This window comes from Nyctibius grandis, chromosome 18 (genome assembly GCF_013368605.1).
Source record: "Nyctibius grandis isolate bNycGra1 chromosome 18, bNycGra1.pri, whole genome shotgun sequence".
Lineage (NCBI taxonomy): Eukaryota > Metazoa > Chordata > Aves > Nyctibiiformes > Nyctibiidae > Nyctibius > Nyctibius grandis.
The window spans coordinates 9,309,959-9,329,291 of NC_090675.1; the positions used below are offsets into that span (position 1 = coordinate 9,309,959).

The 19,333-nt window shown below is 39.2% G+C and overlaps 1 protein-coding gene across 7 annotated transcripts in view; it reads right to left on the minus strand.

The window, feature by feature from the left end:
* The window catches only part of BCAS3 (BCAS3 microtubule associated cell migration factor), a 344,583-nt gene that overhangs the window by 228,250 nt on the left and 97,000 nt on the right, over positions 1-19,333 (minus strand). For all 7 annotated transcript variants that reach the window (XM_068415391.1, XM_068415388.1, XM_068415389.1 and 4 more), the window contains 2 exons: positions 17,568-17,701; positions 7,023-7,287 (listed from right to left, as the gene is read on the minus strand). In XM_068415391.1, the coding sequence (XP_068271492.1) occupies positions 7,023-7,287; positions 17,568-17,701 (399 nt within the window). The remainder of the gene's footprint in view (positions 1-7,022; positions 7,288-17,567; positions 17,702-19,333) is intronic.

Sequence of the window (19,333 nt, forward strand, 5' to 3'; positions counted from 1 at the left end):
AGTAAACCATAGCAATCTCTCTCCCTCTTCCACCCACCACACACCCTCGGCAGCTCTGCTCTTTTACCCATGACCGTTAAGGACGTTTTCTGGCTCTGTGACAGCAGCGTGACTCAGGTCATGAGAAGTGTCAAAGATGCATTTCCTTGAGATGGGAAAAAGCAACTGATTTTAACAGCCCACAAAGACTAAGCAAAAAGAATAAGCCCAATCAGCATATTTAAGCGTAAGATAAACCTTTTAAAAGATACAAGTATATTTTATTTCCAGTCTTAATGCTTACGTTTCTTTCCATAAAGTGTTTACATTTTTCAGACTACCAAAATGCACAGTTGATTTAAATGCCTTACTTAAGAATAATAAACTGAAAAAAGACAACAAGAGCAGCACCCATTTACTGCATAATCAATCACCGATCATATATATATACACAGGGAATCTGATTCAGACTGCAGGCACGAGGGATCTGCCCTGGATTCCCTCTCAACAGCAGCTGTGCCCCAGAATACCCACTGCCAGGGGAAGCAGAAGGTGTTTGGGCTCGAACTCAGCAGGTCCATCAGATAAAGTGATTGTTCCCACCAGCTCTTGTCCCATTCCTTTCCCTCGCTGGTTACTAACATAGAGCTTCACATGCTTTCACCTTCCTTCATGCCAAACCTTACTTGTCATACAACACCCTCAATACTTAAACCTCCTCCTCTAGCTGATACGGTCTCTTGAGAGACTCTAGATCCTACTGTCTCGCCTTCTGATCAAACCTACTCCAGGCTTGTATCAGGTGAGCAAAGCTACTTTTTGTCATCCCACTGATCGCAGCTCCCTCAAGCCACTTACATTCCTCGACCCACCAACAGGTTTCTGGCTTACACTGTCTCCCCTGTACTAGACCTCTCTTCTCCCGACCTAATCCCAGCCTTACCCCTTTTGTGCTTTGGGCACACCACCACTCAGAAAACCTTCCCTGCATCACCCCTGCAGTGACCAGCTTTTTTCAGCTGGCTTATTTCAAAGCTCAATCAGCTTTTATGCTGCTCACACTCATTTCTCCTTAGAACACCGCTCAGCTGTACACAAGTGTATCTCGTGCTCTGCACAGACACATAAAGCATCCCGAGAAGCCGTAAAGCAGTGGAGCACGTTGTTTCTTGTGCATCACTAATATCGCTTTATCAATTTCCAATTCGCAAGAACTGCAAAACGCTATCAAAAGTGATGCATAATCTGCAGGATGTCTTTATTACTCACCGTGTATGAGAAGCAAATACACTAGCCTGTCTTTTATATACCTGGTTAACTGGTGAGATTTGCAGATGGAAGAACTTTGTTTTACTGTCCATCAAGAGGAAGTAAATCGAGGGAACAATATAAATAACAATAGAATCCAAAAATGTCATTTTATTAAGTCATTCTGAGAGAAACACTTAAAAATCCAGTTACTACTTCTTGGACTCCCTCAGTACACGCCTCTGACACATCAACACTTGACCCCATAGAAATTTTTTTAGTTTGATGTTACCAAGGCTGCAATCATCCATCTTGACGGGAAAACTTCAGTGGGACGCTCACATCTGTGGCAATCCACCTCCTCTCTGCCTTCCACCTTCCTTTCACCTCGCGATCCATCTTTGACATCGCGGTCTCCTGTGCGCTACCTATTACTTCCCCTCCGCCTGTCTACCCGCAATCCTTCTGAAACAGTTTGCTCTGACCACTGCTACGGCATTTGCTGTGCTAAATCACTCAGTCATATATTTTTACACTTCATATCTCAAGAACCACAATTCCCTTCTGATGTCAGTCTCCTTCAATTTTCAGTTTATCTGGAATACTTGCAGCTTCTCTGTCAAATATAAAGGCAAACATACATCTGCCCCAGTCTCAGATCTACACTGTTTACTAACGCTTTATGTACAGACACGAGCTTCCCTTGTGACAGAATTTATCAGTCTACTTCCCTACTTATCTGAAGGGAATGGATCTTTTCCTTCCACTTCAGAAACTATCCAAAATATACCACCTACTTCTTTCGCTCTGCTGATTCTCCATCCATTACAAAAAAAAAAAGCAGCTAAAAACACAGCTCATTTACAACCAGTAAGCTCCTGGCCAGTACCCAAACTGGTGCTTACGGTCAGCTGTTCATACCTCTTCTCCCCTGTTCTACACGTGTAATCTGGGGGCTGCCATAACCGCCGGGCTCCGGGGGACTTCTGCGTGCACTTCCATGGCCAAGAGGCTTCGTGTAACCCTGGGGCCTTTCCAGAAGGAAGCAATAGTCTCTAAAAGTCATTAGCAGAGAACTCCCACCAGGTAAATTTTTTTTTAATTACCTTCATAACGTAAAGAGAGACTCCAAATGAGAGCATGAAATCAAGAGAATCAGTACAGATTTTAGGCAGCCCACTGCCCAGAGAATGTGGAGGGTTTATACGAGTAGCTCAGCGACTGCAGAGTAAATTCTTCCTGTATTAATCAAAAAGAAACGCTGTTCTTATCACCACGACTCGGTAAGCGGTTCACACCTACCCTAAAGCAACGGCAGAGCTTGTGCGGGGTCAGGGGCATGAGAGAAGCGACGTACAGTCGTGATGGAAATTCTCCCAAATAAAATAACCGCTCTGAGAAGTGCCCTGGCAGCAGGCAAGAGGGTAACGACAGCCACAGGGCCTCGGCAAGGCCGGCTCCCCTCGTCCCCCACCGGCTCCCCCCGCCCGCCCGGGCCCGGCGGCGGCATCGCCGGGCGAAGGGCGCCCCCTGCAGGGCGGCGGCCCCAGCCGCGGCGGGCGGAGGCGGCGGCGGCGGCGCCTTTCAACACCCCCGAGGGCCGAGACGGATGATGTGGAAAAAAGGATTTGTAGGGCAATTTGGGCCGCTAGCCGGAGCTGGAAAAGGAGTTATCTGAAAGTACGGTTAAAGAAAAAAACAGGCAAGTGCGATGCTGTGGAAGAGCGCAATGATTAAACAAACAGGAACGTTAAAAGTTCATTTAAAACCCAAAAAATTAAGGCCTATTCTGCAGCTTGCTTTATGTTTCTATACATTTATAAAAGCTATTTGCTGTCGAGAGATGCTACGATTTACCAACAGAAAAATTAAAGCTTAATAGAGGCTTCCCAAACGACTGTTTTCACCTCGTGTTTACAGTGCCAGCTCTCGAGTTAAACTTCGGAAAGGAACTGCCCTCCAGTGCTTTAAAGTTATTATACAGTTAATTTTCTTTGAAACTATTTTTGTCTGCCTCTCTCTAAATAGGTGGTTTCTTAAGTGAGTGTTACTTAAAGGAAACCAATCTGTTTTGCAGGAAGGGCTGATGATGTCAGTCCTTTCAACTCTGCTTTCCCATAAGAATTCTTCTAGTAAAAGGAGTTTCACTCTGGGAAATAGTGAAAAGTAACATGAAAATATTTAAAGCATCTCAGACTGCATGTTTATCAAACTATGTTTGGATTTTAATCATGTTGTGATTATAACATATGAAAAGTGAGAGAAAACCTTTTTGATTTTTAAAATTAAATAAAGATTTTGCAATGAAAAATGTGCTATACTAAAATATTTATAAAGAGCTAAATGCAAGTCTGAATGGAATATGTAACAACACGTTTTTTCATAATTCTACATTTATGTACTCGGTTTCAGCGTAGGTATTACACATGAAACAGACCGCTGTGGATTATAAATGGCCTTTTGGCAAGACTACACCATCCAAATAAATACTTCAATCCCCACCAAAATGACAAGACAAATTCAGAGAGTATCATATTATTACTGTATGTTTTTAGTAGGTGTGGATGTGCAGCTAGAGGTGCAATGTGTGCTTAACTTACTGTATTATTGTTTGTTCTGATACTGGAAATTCCTGCAGTCAACAGCAAAAAACTCCAAGTAGAGCTGGAGAGACTTTAACCTATTGGTCATGCAAGATGCAATGATAATAACATACCGTAAACTTTAACTTGCAGAATAAAAATAATAAGAGTTATATAGAGCTTTCAACCTTCCAAGTAAAGCATTACCTTTTTACAGCTAAATGCTCCTTGCTGTTCACATATAGGCATCCTGGAGATAACGGGATACATTTGATAATCAAGGGCATAGTTCTGACTCCTCATCCATTAACCCACCCAGTGTACCTGTGAGACAGGTGAGTACCATAAACCCCATTTTATACCAGTAAAAAAGGTCACATAAGGCCATGTTCTACACTAATGTTCAGCCCCACAACCAACTGATGTCATAATAGTCTTATAATAGTAAAAGCCCATAAAAGGATCCCAGCCTAACTCAGATATTACTGACAACGCACTCTGGCAATCCAAGGGAATGACAAAAATACAACCTCGCCGGATTAACAGACAGAATAACCCAAACAAAATCTGCGTCAGCTATAAAAGGTGCAAAGGAAATATCTCTCTATCATCTTCTATTTAACAGTTTACTTCATTCCGCTAAAAAGAACAAAGCCAAACTATGATTCATTTGGAAATGAAATCATCCCCACCCCCAGCAAAGGCTTACATTGTGTGGGTAAACAGTTGGTAGGGTGCTCCCAACACAATGTAAATAGATTGCCTTGCTACTATATACAGAGCAAACAGCTTCATTCTGAAACTAGGAGGTAGAAAACAAGCAAGAAAAATATTACAAAGTCTGAACTCCAAAAATATTTACGAGAACAAAAGCTAATCCCAAGCTAACAACAATAGGTTACAATTGCTAATCAAAAAAAGAAGATAACAAGCAAGCCCTTTGCTCACAGGAGTCCAGTCTTTTGGCCTGAGGTTGTAGCAATGCTATTGTAACGCGACAGAAATATTAGCAGAAGGATTAACAACAGTTTTTCTAACTTAGGGCTTATCGAAACCTTTCTAGATTCAAAGGACATAAAAGGAAAATGATGACATGACTCCTCACAAAAAAAATCCTCCAGAAATAAAACCAGTTTATCACAATCTTCGCTGAACCTGTCACTTAATCAACAATTTGGCCCAGTGTAATGTTGCTCTCCAGAACATGATCTCTGGGTTCATTTCCATTATAATCAGCTGCATTTAGAGGGATGATTAAGGAAAGTAACAGTTATTCTTCTTGAAGAAAACGACAAACTTCAAGTAATTCCACACACTGGGAACGCAGAGATTATTATTCTTGTTACATAGTGGAAAGCTGATAGACAAAATCAGCTGAACAAAATTTACCAAGGGTCACACAGCGAGTTAAAAGTAAAGCAAAGGATTAAACCCAGAACTGCTCTTTTCCGTTCTGAGTCCTAGTCTACACTCCTGTCACCAGACTGCCGTAACTCCTCCAAACAACAATAATTTAACATTATAATATGATAAGGAGCTGTTACAATCTGAGTAAACACATCTTAGTTCACAAATTAAAATAATCACCGGTCTCTGGCTAATCCAGCTGCCACACACGCACACAAAATCCCTCCGCTGAAAGTCACAGTGAACTTCAGGGGTTTTATTTCCAAGTTGATGATAAATGGCTTTTTATAAAAGGCGTATAATATGGTTTGATTTCCTGCCTGCCTTCAGCCAGGTAAGCTAAAATATTACTGAAATGAAAAAGCAGCAATAATATTACTAAAAAATTACAGTATTTTACCAAATGGATTGTTTAAAACCAAACAAGTTTATCTTTTTTCCTAAGGTTTTTTTTTTAAGGCAACTCCACTAACTCCTCAATACAATTTTCCCCACAATTTTCTCAGGGGAAGTTTTCATATGAAGGTTTGCAGGTTACCAACACACAGCCTTAGTACGTGTCCAGCTTCAAGCTCTTCTACACTGCGAGAAAGTGATGAGCTCAGAAGCACGGATCCAGAACAGCTACGCAAAGAACTGTGTTTAGAAAAGTCCAAAGAACGGACAAAGTACAGAGGCTTCTTCTGAAGAACATGGTTGGCCTTTCACAAGCACTTCTAATCCTGCTCGTAATTAGGGAAGAGGGACTGTTCCTTGCCATTTTTACTACTCTCAGACTGGAAATGGGTGGCTAGCTGTACCAAACTGCTACTTAGACCTTCCCTTCAATGGAAGCTGTGACTTGCTCTTCCTAGAAAGGAGGAGAGAGGATGCAGCAAGTCCTGAATCCAAACAAGCAGCTTCCAGTACAGACCTGATCAAAGAGAAGGGCAAAAGGAACAGCAAAAAAAAAAACTAAAGAAGCTGGGACCAGGATGATTTTTGAACCTTTTTAGAAGCTCCCCTTCACCTCCGTTTAGTTTCTCCAAAGCACAACCACCACAGGAGTAGGATGTACAGAACAATTCTGAAAGATTTTGTTTTCCTTGGCACATTATTTGTCACGTTGCTCACACACATCCCCCCCCCCCAAAAAAAAAAGTGGACAAAATCTGTGCCATCAACTTCCCATTGCCTAGTTTCCAGATTTCTCCTCAAACAGTACTTATTGTGGATATCCAGATGTGCTTCACGATCATCGAGGCGGATGAGCAATGAGAATTTTCGGTAAATGCATTTGAATATAGACCAAATTACTGACCGTGTGCTAGATAGAAACAAAACTTGAAACCTAAAGGCCCCAAAACTTCAGTTTAGAGTGGAAATCATTAACACAGCTGTGATAGCACAGTTTACTTAAGCAAGCTGCAAAACTAGAACCATCTTTCTGAAGTATTTATACCCTGGCTCATTCCTACAGTATCTGCATACGTTACATATTTTTGCACAATACCTGCAGCACCTTATTTTATGAAACTCATTTTTTAGTGGCACAAACTACATGGGCAAATAGAACGAACCAAATAAATTCCTGCAATCTCCAGTAAAATCAATGTTTCTGCTGTTCAGGCTGTTAGCAAATACTACAGAAACGTGAGCTGGAAGACTATGAAGATCTCCAAAGGTATTTAGGAACCAAATCTTTTTGAGTCAGGCAGCTACATAGTAGGTACTGAAACATCTTAGAGGACATAGACATTAATGTCTCAAGGGGAAAGTCTTCTTGACAATGTAAATGGGAGGAAAATAAGAAAAAAAGGGATTTACCATGGAGCGGTGAGCCAGAGGGGCTGCTTGACAGGCCTGGAACAGGGCTACAGCGTCCTCCTTGCTTAGATGTCAGCTCTTGCTCGATCTCTTCCAACCCGGCACTCTTTTGGAATCGGCTCATGCGATTTACCACGCGGGGTGACATGTGTGTGCGGACACAGGGCTGGCCGCCGTAAGGGTTGATAGGAAAAACATGGGAAGTGCCACGAAGCGTGCTGACCACAACCCAGCGACAGTCATGGCTGAAGGAGATATCCTGTACCTAGGGAACAGAGCAGTGAAATGGGCATGTAGTCACCAACGTACACATCTAACAACGAAATGGACTATCATGTCTTAAAGAAAGAGAGATCTTGATTGGAAATGTGAATAAAACCCCCTAAGTTTAGGCAATAACTTGAATTTTTGCATATATACCAATGAACCTTCAGTATATATTCAGTATATATTATAAACGTAAGCTGCAGTATAATACCCAGTTCCAAAGTTTGTGTACTTTTCAAAATATTCTGAGATTATTCTTTTTAACAGGCCTGAATTTATGAAAGCAAACCATACTGGAAAGTACTACAGAAAGCCACAAGAGCTTGGTGTAATTTTCAAATAGAATTTAGTTCTAAAAAGAGATGGGAAATCATTTCAATTACATGTTTTGTTATTTGCTTGTTTACTCTAATTTTTAGAGATTACCCAAAAAGACGAAAAGGGAGGGATGAGAACACAAGAGATATCTCACCACTGGGCCTCATTTTGACAAATATTGGCACTCAAAACTATATTTTAAGTCAACAGAAATACCATGGCCTACATAACAAATCAAAAATCAATGGCCAGTATTTTCAAAAGCTGTCTATAACGGTCTCTAATGCTGCTACTATCAGTTTATCCCTCGGCGGAATTGCTATTCATCCAGGTATCCCTGGACCTACGCTCTTTTTTGCTTTTAAGATTTTGTCAAGAAGATACTCAACAACTTTAGCCATTTCTCTATATAAAACCACTCCATTTTACATAGAACAATCTTTATTAATCAGCCATTAAAGTCCCAGGAAAGACCCCAGTCAGATCCCTTTTTACGCATACCAGTATTTATCCACCACTTGAGAAACACAAGTCTCATTTTAGCCTAAAGTGGTCAGCCTTGAAGCAAATAAAAAAATACAGTAAAATATTTTCTACTATAGTTACTCCTTGCATAGATCTCAGATACGAAGTCCAGAAGGATTTAATTCTCTTTTAAGTGTGCTTTACGCAGTGCTTTGATGGAAAGCAAATTCTTGTTTTTGAAGGAATGCTTTAAAAGAGAGATTAAAGTTTGTTTCCAACCCTGTACTGGCAGACAACTCAAGAAAACAAGTAGTCTAGGTTAAAATGATTTATCACAGAAAAAAAATCCTAAAACAATTCTTACAAAAATGTTTTTAAAGGTAAAAGCTGACTAAACCCAACCACGTATGCAAGTGGGATTTAACACGGCAAACAAACATATAGACGAAGGATTAGTTTTCATTATGTTATTAAACAGCATAAAGAAATAAAATTCTTTAAGATTTCACTGAAGCCAGTTTTACAATACACTAGGTACTCAAATGGGAGTAAACACTGATAAAATCTTGACAAATATTCCAGAAATGCACTCCAGCTATTCCAGACAAAAGCAGCAAGTATTCATCAAAGTGCAAGTTTCCAACTGAGCCCTGAAGCCTTTGAGATAAAAAAAGGATTTAAGTCTTGTGACTTGTGACAAGATATTTGGCTGACAGACTGTCACGACACAAAATGCTTCGCCAACGTTACACAGATAAACTAAAAACCAGCCCTACACACCTGCTCTTTTCCATTAGGGTGACATACCCAAATGATCTGCTAATGATTTAGCTAAGCAATCGCCCCAAAATCTGACAGGTTTAGCACTTTCAGTGATTTTGGTATTACTGACATAAAGTCACAGCACTTAGAGCTCCTAGTTTGCCTACAAAGTGTTTCACCTTAATAGATTGCTCAAAAAGGATTAGAGACCCCACAGAGATTAACGAGAGCCAAAAAAAGAAACCCCAAAGCCGCGGAGTCAGAGAAAAACTACGGCTCAAAGATTACTTAAATACTTGCTGCTTGAAGAGGCAATTTCTACCGGTCAAAATCAAATGTAAGAACTGTATATAGATCGCTTCTCAGTTACAACAGAAAGATCACTAACATAATAAAATCATTAAGGCTGTTGGAATATAATTCCAATCCAACCAAAAGCCTGTTTTCTAATTTCTAACGACCCGCAGAACGGCCACGTTTGTAGTTCGATGCGACTCCTCTGAACACATCGCTGTTTTCCAAATGTTTGGTATTCATTTTAGATCCAGCCTTAAATTCCCCTCCTGCTCTCTAAACCCATCTATCTGCCCCAGCCTCAGGAAAACAGCTTTTCTCTTCCTTCCTCTCTGCTGTCCTGCTCACTCGCTCCATGCCTCCAACACAAGCTAGTTGTGTCCTGCTCTCTAGTTTCACGCTCCTCGCAGAGGAGCGCTCTGCCCTGAAACCACAGCTACCTGCAAGGGCCTTCACACCCCTCCCTGCAGACGGACACGTTGCCGCAGTATTTGCAGGACAGACTCAAGCCGCCTGTGCCTCTTCAATCTCTGCCCTCCTGCACTTCAGCTGATTTCACAGCCACACTCTCTAAATCACCGCTTTCACTCACATCTACCACGGACCCTCTCATGTTATTTGGTAGAGCCTTTTTAGAGGACATTTCTATGAGATGATAGAAAACAAAATAAACTGTATCTCACTGTACTGCATAACAGAAATGTACATGTTTTCTATATTAATGCTCAGTTTTCAGTACACATCCTTAGGATTATGTTGCTTTAAAAACACATACAACAGCCCTGGCATGTGACAACACAAGCCAAGAAACTGGGAAACAACCATTACAGGATGTTTTTTCTCAATGTAAACATTACACAGAAAAAAAGTATTCCCGATCTTCAGGAAGAAAGTTTGGAACAACATAATCCAAAACACTCTCTTTAAAATAACGATCACAAACACTTGCTGCAGTTGGAGAGTGGGTATCGTGGTCATGACTCCTTAAATATGTCTGAAACCACGAGGCAGAGAACAAACGGGTTTTTAAGACTCAGTAATAACAAGAAAAAAAAGTGTTGACAGATGAGTGTGAACTGAATTCAGATTTATGGGAACACAGCTATGAAAGCCTACTCAGAGCAACAAAAAGTATTTTGGAAGCTACCGTTACACATGCAGGAATTCTACCTATCTCAAAAATGGCCTCGATGGTCTTTCACACACGAATGATGAGCAGCAGTACAAGAGGCAGGTCAAGGAGGTAATTCAGAGAATATATCCAATTTTATACAAGGGCATGAATTAAATACATTCATGTCAAAACAGCACAAATCCATCTGTGCGATGCAAAGGAGTCCGTAACTTTCCAGTAGACCTTGAAGAAAGCAGTGGCCCAAGCTGAAAAGGAGAACGCCCATCACGGCGTCACATCATCATCAAGTCTCAGAAATGACTTCAAAAAAATCAGCTGTGTGTCCATGACAAAAAATATATAAATTATCACATCAGACTTGCTGTTATCCCCCACGCTGTTACTGTACATTACACAGAGTTCTTGACTGCTCATAGTATAAACAAACTGCACAGTGGCCCATTAGTGGTTTTCAAGTTTATGCTAAGCATTGCAATTTATTGCTGTCCTTTAGGTTAATGTATTATTATTTCATGTATTTGTAATATATTTCTGGATTTGTTGTTAATTATGATGTAATGTTTAGATACCAAAGATCAATCAAGACCCCATAGTGTTTACAGATATATGTTAATAAAGTACAAAGTACACTAGATCTCTCACGACGCAAAGTTTATTCTATAGCTCAAGGTCAACATCAGATTTAATACTCATGTCTGTGTTTCAAAATTTTATCTATCCTCTTCTGTCTGGGCCAGTAAAGGGAATTATAGACCTGAGATTTTGTTTAACTTGGGAACCCTTAAGAGATTTTAAATTGCAATACTAAATACTTTTGTGGGAACATGAGTGCTTTCTCTTAGCTTTATTACCATTTCTTCCTCCTAGTTTTTGAGCAGTTTGGTTACTTAAGCTTCAAGCTACATTTCTTGCATATCCAAAAGTCTCTGTGAAATCCCTGGATACTTCAAGGTCCTCACTAGAGGACCAAAGCCTTTTCTGGCCCAAAGGAATGCACTTAGGACAACCACAGAACATTATAAGGATAACAGCACGTATCCTCCCATTTGCCATGGCTACACCAGGTATTCTGGGGCTCCTGTTGTACAGGAGGTCTGCAGAAATTTTGTCCATATTTTATAGACTATTCAGCTTGCTCCACCAATCCTCATCAGCCCTTGTCAAACCCAAGAGGGGTTCTGGCTGACCAGGTACCCTGCACCTCTTCTATTACTGTCGACTACTGACTCTTCTCAGTACTAATATAACAACTTTGTTGAAATAAAAATTCAATATCCTCACAAAATTATCAATACTATTTTCAGAATCATGGACATTATGACTATTTTCCTATCAGAGACAATTAAATAATGTTACAAATATTCTAGTAGGCTTTAGTACGACTTGGAAAGAAATCACCCAGTACTTCTGTGGAAAGGAAATAACAGTCTGAGAAAGGGTTTCTTAACAGGTGCTAGGAAAGAATCTTTCAATACGCTTGTGCTATTCGACGAGTCCTCCATCTTGTCATGGAGATGGAGGACTTCAGCTTTGCCACCTTCCTTCAGCTTTGTCGTTTCTCTCACCTTCACCATTTCTTTCTTGCAACCCTTTCCATCAAAGCATTCACTTCTAACCTCCGTAACTTCTTTTCCATCTTATACTGTCTTCTATTCTCCTTCAATTACTCTTCTCCTATGCTTCTTTTTAACTTCCACTATCCTCTTTCCCTGTGTTTCAAACATTATGATGGAAAATCCTCCAGAAAACTGAATGAAAATTTAGCTGCCGTGTTCAGAGTCTGACCTGAGCAAGACTGTAGGGTAATTTAATATACAGAGTGCTACAAGGACATGTCACGTGTCAACACCTCTACTGAAGATCAGCTTTCAAGATTGTACAGATCAAAAAATTATTTCTGATATTCTGAAAGTCTGGGTGGAATTATCTGAACTTAAGGCTTTAAAGCTGACACACATTTACTTAGTTTATATAATGTAAATCTAGATAAGTTTTGCTATTATTTTTTCCTTACTCCCACAGCTTCTCCAAATTTAAACACCATGTTAATTAAAACATATTCACAAAACAAATTTAAAAAAAAATTCAAGCCATAACTGAAAGAAAACAAAACAGAAGTAAGGGCAGCACATAGGAAACTTATTTTAAAAGCAGCTGATTAAAACAGAATAGCCATAAAGGTATGGCTGATTACACAGCAATCACACGGGACAGGCAGTGACCTTGTTTACCATCACCCCTGGGAATGACTGACAGCCCATACCCAGCCACTGTATTTCAGGGCTTCTAAAAGTTAATATTGTACTAACTCGCTGCACAACACTTCAGTGTCTACTATCACCTATTTTCTTAAAAAGGAGAAGGAGCTTTACTGGGCTACCACAGCACCTCCCCAGGCAAATCCACTCCTGATGTATATGCATAATGTAACAGTTAGAAAACAGCTCACAACACTGAATCATGCATTTTCATAGTAATTACAAGAGATAAATATTAAAACACATTTTGATCTTCCTAGTGCTCTTTTTTTTTTTCCCTAGTGCCCCTTTTTCAGTTGTGGCGAGTTACACCAGGTACAATATGTATATTCTTGTGCATTTCACTGCATCAAATTAAACTTCGACAGTGAAGTGACGCAATAATAAAGCATGACCAGCATTACTGCAATGGGAACTTAACCCAGTTTCATGCACACTATGCAATGTCACAGAGAAAACACACCATTATCTGAAGGACATGACTTAAGTATTTAATTACGTTGTGCACAGAGATGGCAGAAATAAAAACCCAATATCATTAAATAACGAGAAAGAGCAGCAGTACTGAGGAGGTAAGGGTCAAAATAAATTAGAAAACTGGTCTGTATTTGAATTTTTTTGGTTGAGAAAATTAAGGAAATGATGTAGCAACAAACACAAATGAAAAAAATAATAAAATCATGGACTACACAATATGATTTATCAGACCCACACAGACCCAAGCCTGTCTCCCTGAGTCGTCAAAACTGATTTCAGTTCTGTATAAAACCAATGGCAGAATCTGGGCACAGCGAGACATTCACGTAGGGTCCTTCAGCCAGAGTAGCTGCTCTCTATTAATAACTGAGATTGCAAACGCCACTCTGCTTGGAGCTCTGTCTCCTCAAGACAGTTAAGCTCCTTCTAATTGCAGCAGTTTCTTATTGTCTGCTTTCATCAAAGACTGATCAACTTCCCTAAATCAATCTTTATTATTTCAAGGCTGTCCCAGATTCCTTCCTAGAAATAGAGTCTGTCTTCCAGACACTATTTCAATAATTGCAACTACATAACTACGTCAAAAGACAGGAAGAAATTTCCATTAACCATGGAGGTTTACATCAAATGTTTGTAAACTATTCCAGTGTTTCACCACCTGCACACAGTACGTGACACAACCTTGAACAGCCTCTGTGAAATCACATCACAAAAACATTCAAGCATTCCCTAGAAAAGTGTAAAATTGCCCATGTTCTGTGGCAGCCACGCTGGAATGTTTTTATCATTCCCTCTGTTTACCTGTGCTGACTGAAGTCAGTTATAGCAGCGGTTTGAGAGTCAGAATAACAAAAGTCTGACAGCGTAAAAGATTACAGAGGACCCTGGCCACCAGCCCACTGATGCTATCATTACGTTTATTTGTTCTAGGTTGAGATAATACTGTTTTCAGGGATTTTTTTTTCTGTTTACACTTTCAGATCAAAGAGAAAGGATCATCAGGTGACAGTCTAACTTTCATCTGCAAGTCAATGAGCTTCCTCAGTTCAGAACATGCTATACCGTTATTAAAATCCTTCCAAAATGCTCTTGGATAAAAATATGAGTGCAGTAAGTGTTGACTTACAATTCAAGAGCTGTAGGACAAGAAAATGTATCCTTATCCAAAATGTACACAACACACAGAGGCACATTTTTCCCCTTGACAGCGCTTGCAATGAACCTTCGCGATGTAACACGGTGCATCAAACACACTGTTTGTTGTTCTCTTAAGTAAAAAAAAATAATAATTCTAAAGCATAAGTGGCACTTAAAGACTAAAAGATATTAATCGAATGTAACTGAAACAGTGACTTCTGTCTGTATTTGCAGAAAAATAATTTTGAATGTCTCTATTTTATCCGACTCGTTAACAGTATGATTTCGGTGATGCTGTCTGGTGGGGGTGAGCAAGTCATTGCAAATTCTCACACAAATTCTGCTTTGGCTAAGGACAAGGTCCCAATGTCCATGAAAGGAGACAAACCCCCTGTAGGTCCCTTTCCAGCCAGTGTCTCTATATTTCAGAAATGGTCAGGAAAAGGTAGAAACGGTCTTTCAGACTGAAATTTCTCAATCCCAAACCAAACCGCAATTAATCTAGAACTTAGAAAAATCAATGCATGATGGAGCACGTATTCTTTAGTCTTACTAAGTCAAAGTAACCATATGGTTAATACTCAGTAGAAAGACACGCGGGTGACTTAGAGACACTGCTTGATTGCAGCAAATCGATCAGAAAACACCATTATTAAATCACAACACTTGCTTCTTTTTCTTTAATATACATTAAGCATGCAACTTAATCCATTTAAGATGCTTCTGTATACAAATGACAGAGGGGGCTTCCTGTCACCTTCTCTTAGGAGACAGATGAGAAAGCCCAAGCTATTGCTCTGCCCTCCAACCACTAAAGACAAGGAGACTGGGAACCCTACAGCCCTGCAAAAGGGGATACTCCAGGGCTGATACTCTAAACTGGCGGAAATGACAATTCAAACATTGAATATATATGAATATTATATATTGAATATATCTGTCAATATTTGCAACACAAATATATATGGTGACAGACAAGTACGTGAAACTTCTATAAACATTACCAACGTACCAGTTCTTTGTCCATGAACTAAAAGGTCTTATAATATCAGTAATAAGTATTTGCAAGAAACACGCTAGCGGATCACAAAGCAAGAAAAGAAAAATCATGCATCAGCCTGAGAAAGACGGATACTTTGGGAAATGTGTGGCGAAGCTCTATCGGCCGGAGTCTCACGTACAAAAGCAGATGATTTCAGTATGGACGTGAAAATACGACATATAACAAGGGCATAATGATGATGTTTAAAACAATTTATAACGGGTACTAGCTAAACAAATTTTGACACCGATAATCACTCGTGTCCATCAACACAAATTAGAACTTTTTATAGCTCCAGTACAGAAGGTGACCTTTAAGACCATTGGCCTTGATTCACAATTAGCTTTAAACTTGAGGGTGGGAGAACGGGGAGAAAAAAGTGTGGTTGCAAAAGTATAAATACTGTTCTAACCAAGAAAGGAGGTACAGAGGCTTCCAGTGTGTGTCTCAGAATATCTGCATTGAGAATTTTAAATTGAACAGTCTCCAAAATTCTTGTCTAATGCTACTCATAAATGAAGTTTATGGAACAAAAGAATAGCACCACATACTACTCTTCTCATTGAAAAACTGCAAGTACTGTTATTCCAAAAGTAAAATCATCCATCGTATTATGTAAATATTTTAAATGATAGATGTGTATTGAGAATCCCAGGTACCAATGCAATACTGTTGCTGGATAGTTTATTTATCAAGGGAGTTGTGAAATCCACCAATACGCCTCAGACTGGTTAGAATTTTCTCCATTTTATACCATTCCAAAAGCTATACTGTTCACATCCCAAATGCAGACTATGTGGCAAACTAGGAAAAAACTTTACTATGTTGATTCTGAGAATTTTAATGCAACGCTTTCACAGAGATGCTAATACTACATCTCAAAAAAACGCGTATTAATAAAGGTTTATTCTCTAAAACATGTTATGTTTGGTTTCCAATGTATGCCTTAAAAACAACTTTATCAGTTATAAAAAACAGAAGAACACCTTTATTCCTAGTGACTGGAGCCCTATGCTTTGGTTTTCAATATTGATTATAGGGTATTTCCCGTTTTTTTTTGGTATGAAAGTAGAACAAAAATAACTCTAAAACACTAAACACATTATATTACATGCACAAATAGATGACAGAGTATATGTATACACACAGATCTCAATGTCCTTTATATTATTTACAAAAATTGCTTGTAACGACTATATATAATCCCATATAGACTGTTTTTCCCAATTTCTTCTCACTTTCCAGATCAGTTATTCCTTCCTATAACAAACCATTGCCTATAATAGTAACTACACTTTTCCAGAACGGTAGCAGCAAAGCTTTGGAGTATTTAAACTACTCATAATTTAAATTCACACAGATTGAAACATTATCAACCACTACTACATTAAATAAAGCTTTCAGATTCTATTTGTTATAAAGGTAAGGCAAAAAAACTTCAGGGAAATGGCACAACGCAGAGAAAAAAAAATGGTTTCAAGGAACTAAAATCACGGTCCCACAATAATCCAAGCTCCCAGTGTCAGGGTCATAATCACAGTGCCCGAGGCTTCGCTCTGTCACGCTAGTTTACATCTGCCAGACTGTCACAAGTCTGTGCTTTCAGCGTGTAATTGCATCAGCAAGTGCTATACTCACTTCTTACCCTGTGGTGACATTTTTATTTATGTATTTAAAACAGGTTCTTCAACAGTTACTCAGTGCTACAAAGGTGAGGCTCTCCTGATGCCTAAAAGCATCGCAGCGAAGGATTCAAGCATAACACGCCGCACTGCTTCTATCACAGCAATGCCAGCGCAAGGGATCTCTCTCACTTTTTTCCACTTTATCAGTAAATCAGTTTACTGAGCATTTTTTAAAATACAATTTCAGACTTTTTCACTCTATGCTAATAGCCTAATTTAGTCTTCAGTCTCTATGAGATGGATTTTTAAACTGGGAAGTTAAATTTCTATCACTACAGTCTCCAACAGGTTCCCCACTTTGCTAAAGTGTAGATAAAAGTTAATCAGAGTCTTTTGATTAACTCTTCCTTTCAACTCTTTAATTGTCTGTCTTTGGCTTTTACCACCAAAGTCAAGCAAACCCTGACAGTTGCTTCACAGGCACTAGACAAATGTTTAACATGTTACATGAGAAAAGGTTAAGTACAAACACAGCTAATAATCGGGGCTCTTTGGAGGTAGTGTCATATCTGAATAAATCTGACAGCACCTCATTGCAAAGGGCAAGAATTTATTATTGTCCAGGTTAAACGCTGTGCTCTTATCCTTTCCATGGCTATAATATAAGAAAGGCTCTTTGTGTGCTGAAATAAACATTAAAGTGCCAACATACACAAAATGTATAAGGTGTCTGGGGATTATTCTTCAGCAAATAGTTTAACTTACTTTGGCTTCAGTCTCTCCCCTGTGAAGTGTATACAAATGATGGACGGCACTTTGTGATGATGACCAAGGATGTGTCAGTATTTGAAAAACATGGAAATCATGGCCTAATGTGTCAGTAGTGACCAGCAACATCCCTGGGTAAAAAAAAAAAAGAAAAGAAAAAGAAAAAAGAAACACAAAAGCACGAGATTAATCACTGCAAAGGAAGAGGCTTAAGAATGTCTAAAAAAGCTAGCGTGGCTTACGTGTTGTTTTCTGGAAACAAAAGAAAACAGTTACAGAAAATTACTGGATTAAAAGCGATTCACTTCATAAAAACGAATCAGAACTTCAACTGAAATCATATTAACAGTATTACTACTTCAGTATTACAGTACACATCTATAAAAGCCAATGGAAATATCTGGAAACATTTTAACTAAAGCTGAGAACTTGTGCCACCAATACGAAGCATTGAAGTGATGAATGTTAGAGTGAAACCCCAAAATGCTCTTCACTGGGAAAGAGACAGTATAAAAAAGATCGATGTTTCCACAAGAATAATTTTTGGAAGAAGAAACATTATCAAAACGCAGCCAAAACAACCCATACCAAAAACAATCCTGAAGAAGCATCTTTCTTATAAACATATATGAAAGACACTGTCTGATTTATTGCTTGGAAGGCAGCAAATCAGAGTTGAGAGCTTTCAAGTGAAATATTAAATTAGGTACTAACTTCATTGAAAACAGGTCACTGATGGATGTACTGAAGTGATTAAATTAGAAGATCAGCAGAATCACAGTAACTTATATATGCTATTTACTTTTTTCTCCCACTATATGTCAGTCCATAACCCAGTTTTTAAACATTTACAAACATATTTGAAGTCAATTTGCCATAAAAGTTTAAGTTCATGCACCGAAAAAGAGTATTTTTGTACATATAAGAAAAGTACGGCATCATGGCAGAATTTAGGACTACAGTAGATGAACTTCAGATTTATTTTTCTGTATAAAAATATCCATATTACCACGCTTATTAATAAAATTTAAGAAGTTATGACCCAAAGTAATCCTCCAACATTTAATTAACGTCAAGCACAAAGTGATTTTAGCAGTTCAATAGCTACGTTGAAGTATCTTTAAATAATTTTCAAGGTACCCATCTACTAAAGAAAACCCAGAATCTCCACATAACTCTGCTCTGGTGATTCTCCACATAAAGCATTATCGAAATCTTTTGTCCTGCAGGAAGAGAACTCAGGTCTCTGCATTTTATACGACACCTATTCAAAGGATAACGATTATCTTATCCCTGTCATAAAAAAACGTTCCCTTTCCCAGTTTATTTACACATGGTTCTACGATTCATCCTTCCCTCACACCTTACCATTGAAGTTCTAGCATATGCCCCTTCTAAATTTTACAATTAAACTGGAAAAAAAAATCCCCTTGTGTACTGAGCAGCAAACACTCTCTTAGTAAAGATTAATTAACTTTTCTACTGCACCCCCATTACAACATCACCAGATGGCTATTCCTGTTTTTCCTCCTTGCAATCCTGGAATCCCCCTTCCCTTGAGCTCAAATAGAAAAATTTCAGCAGCCAAAGCCTTGACCTTCTGGGCCCAATGTCACTCCCCAGTGCCTCCTCCTCCTCCTCAGAGGCCGAAGCAGGTTTGTGAGCACGCCTCGGCTCACGGGAGGAACAGCACAGTCCTGAAGCCTCCAAACAGGATAATACGGCATCATCGCAGGCTTCGTGTGAGCATGAACAGGCGTGTG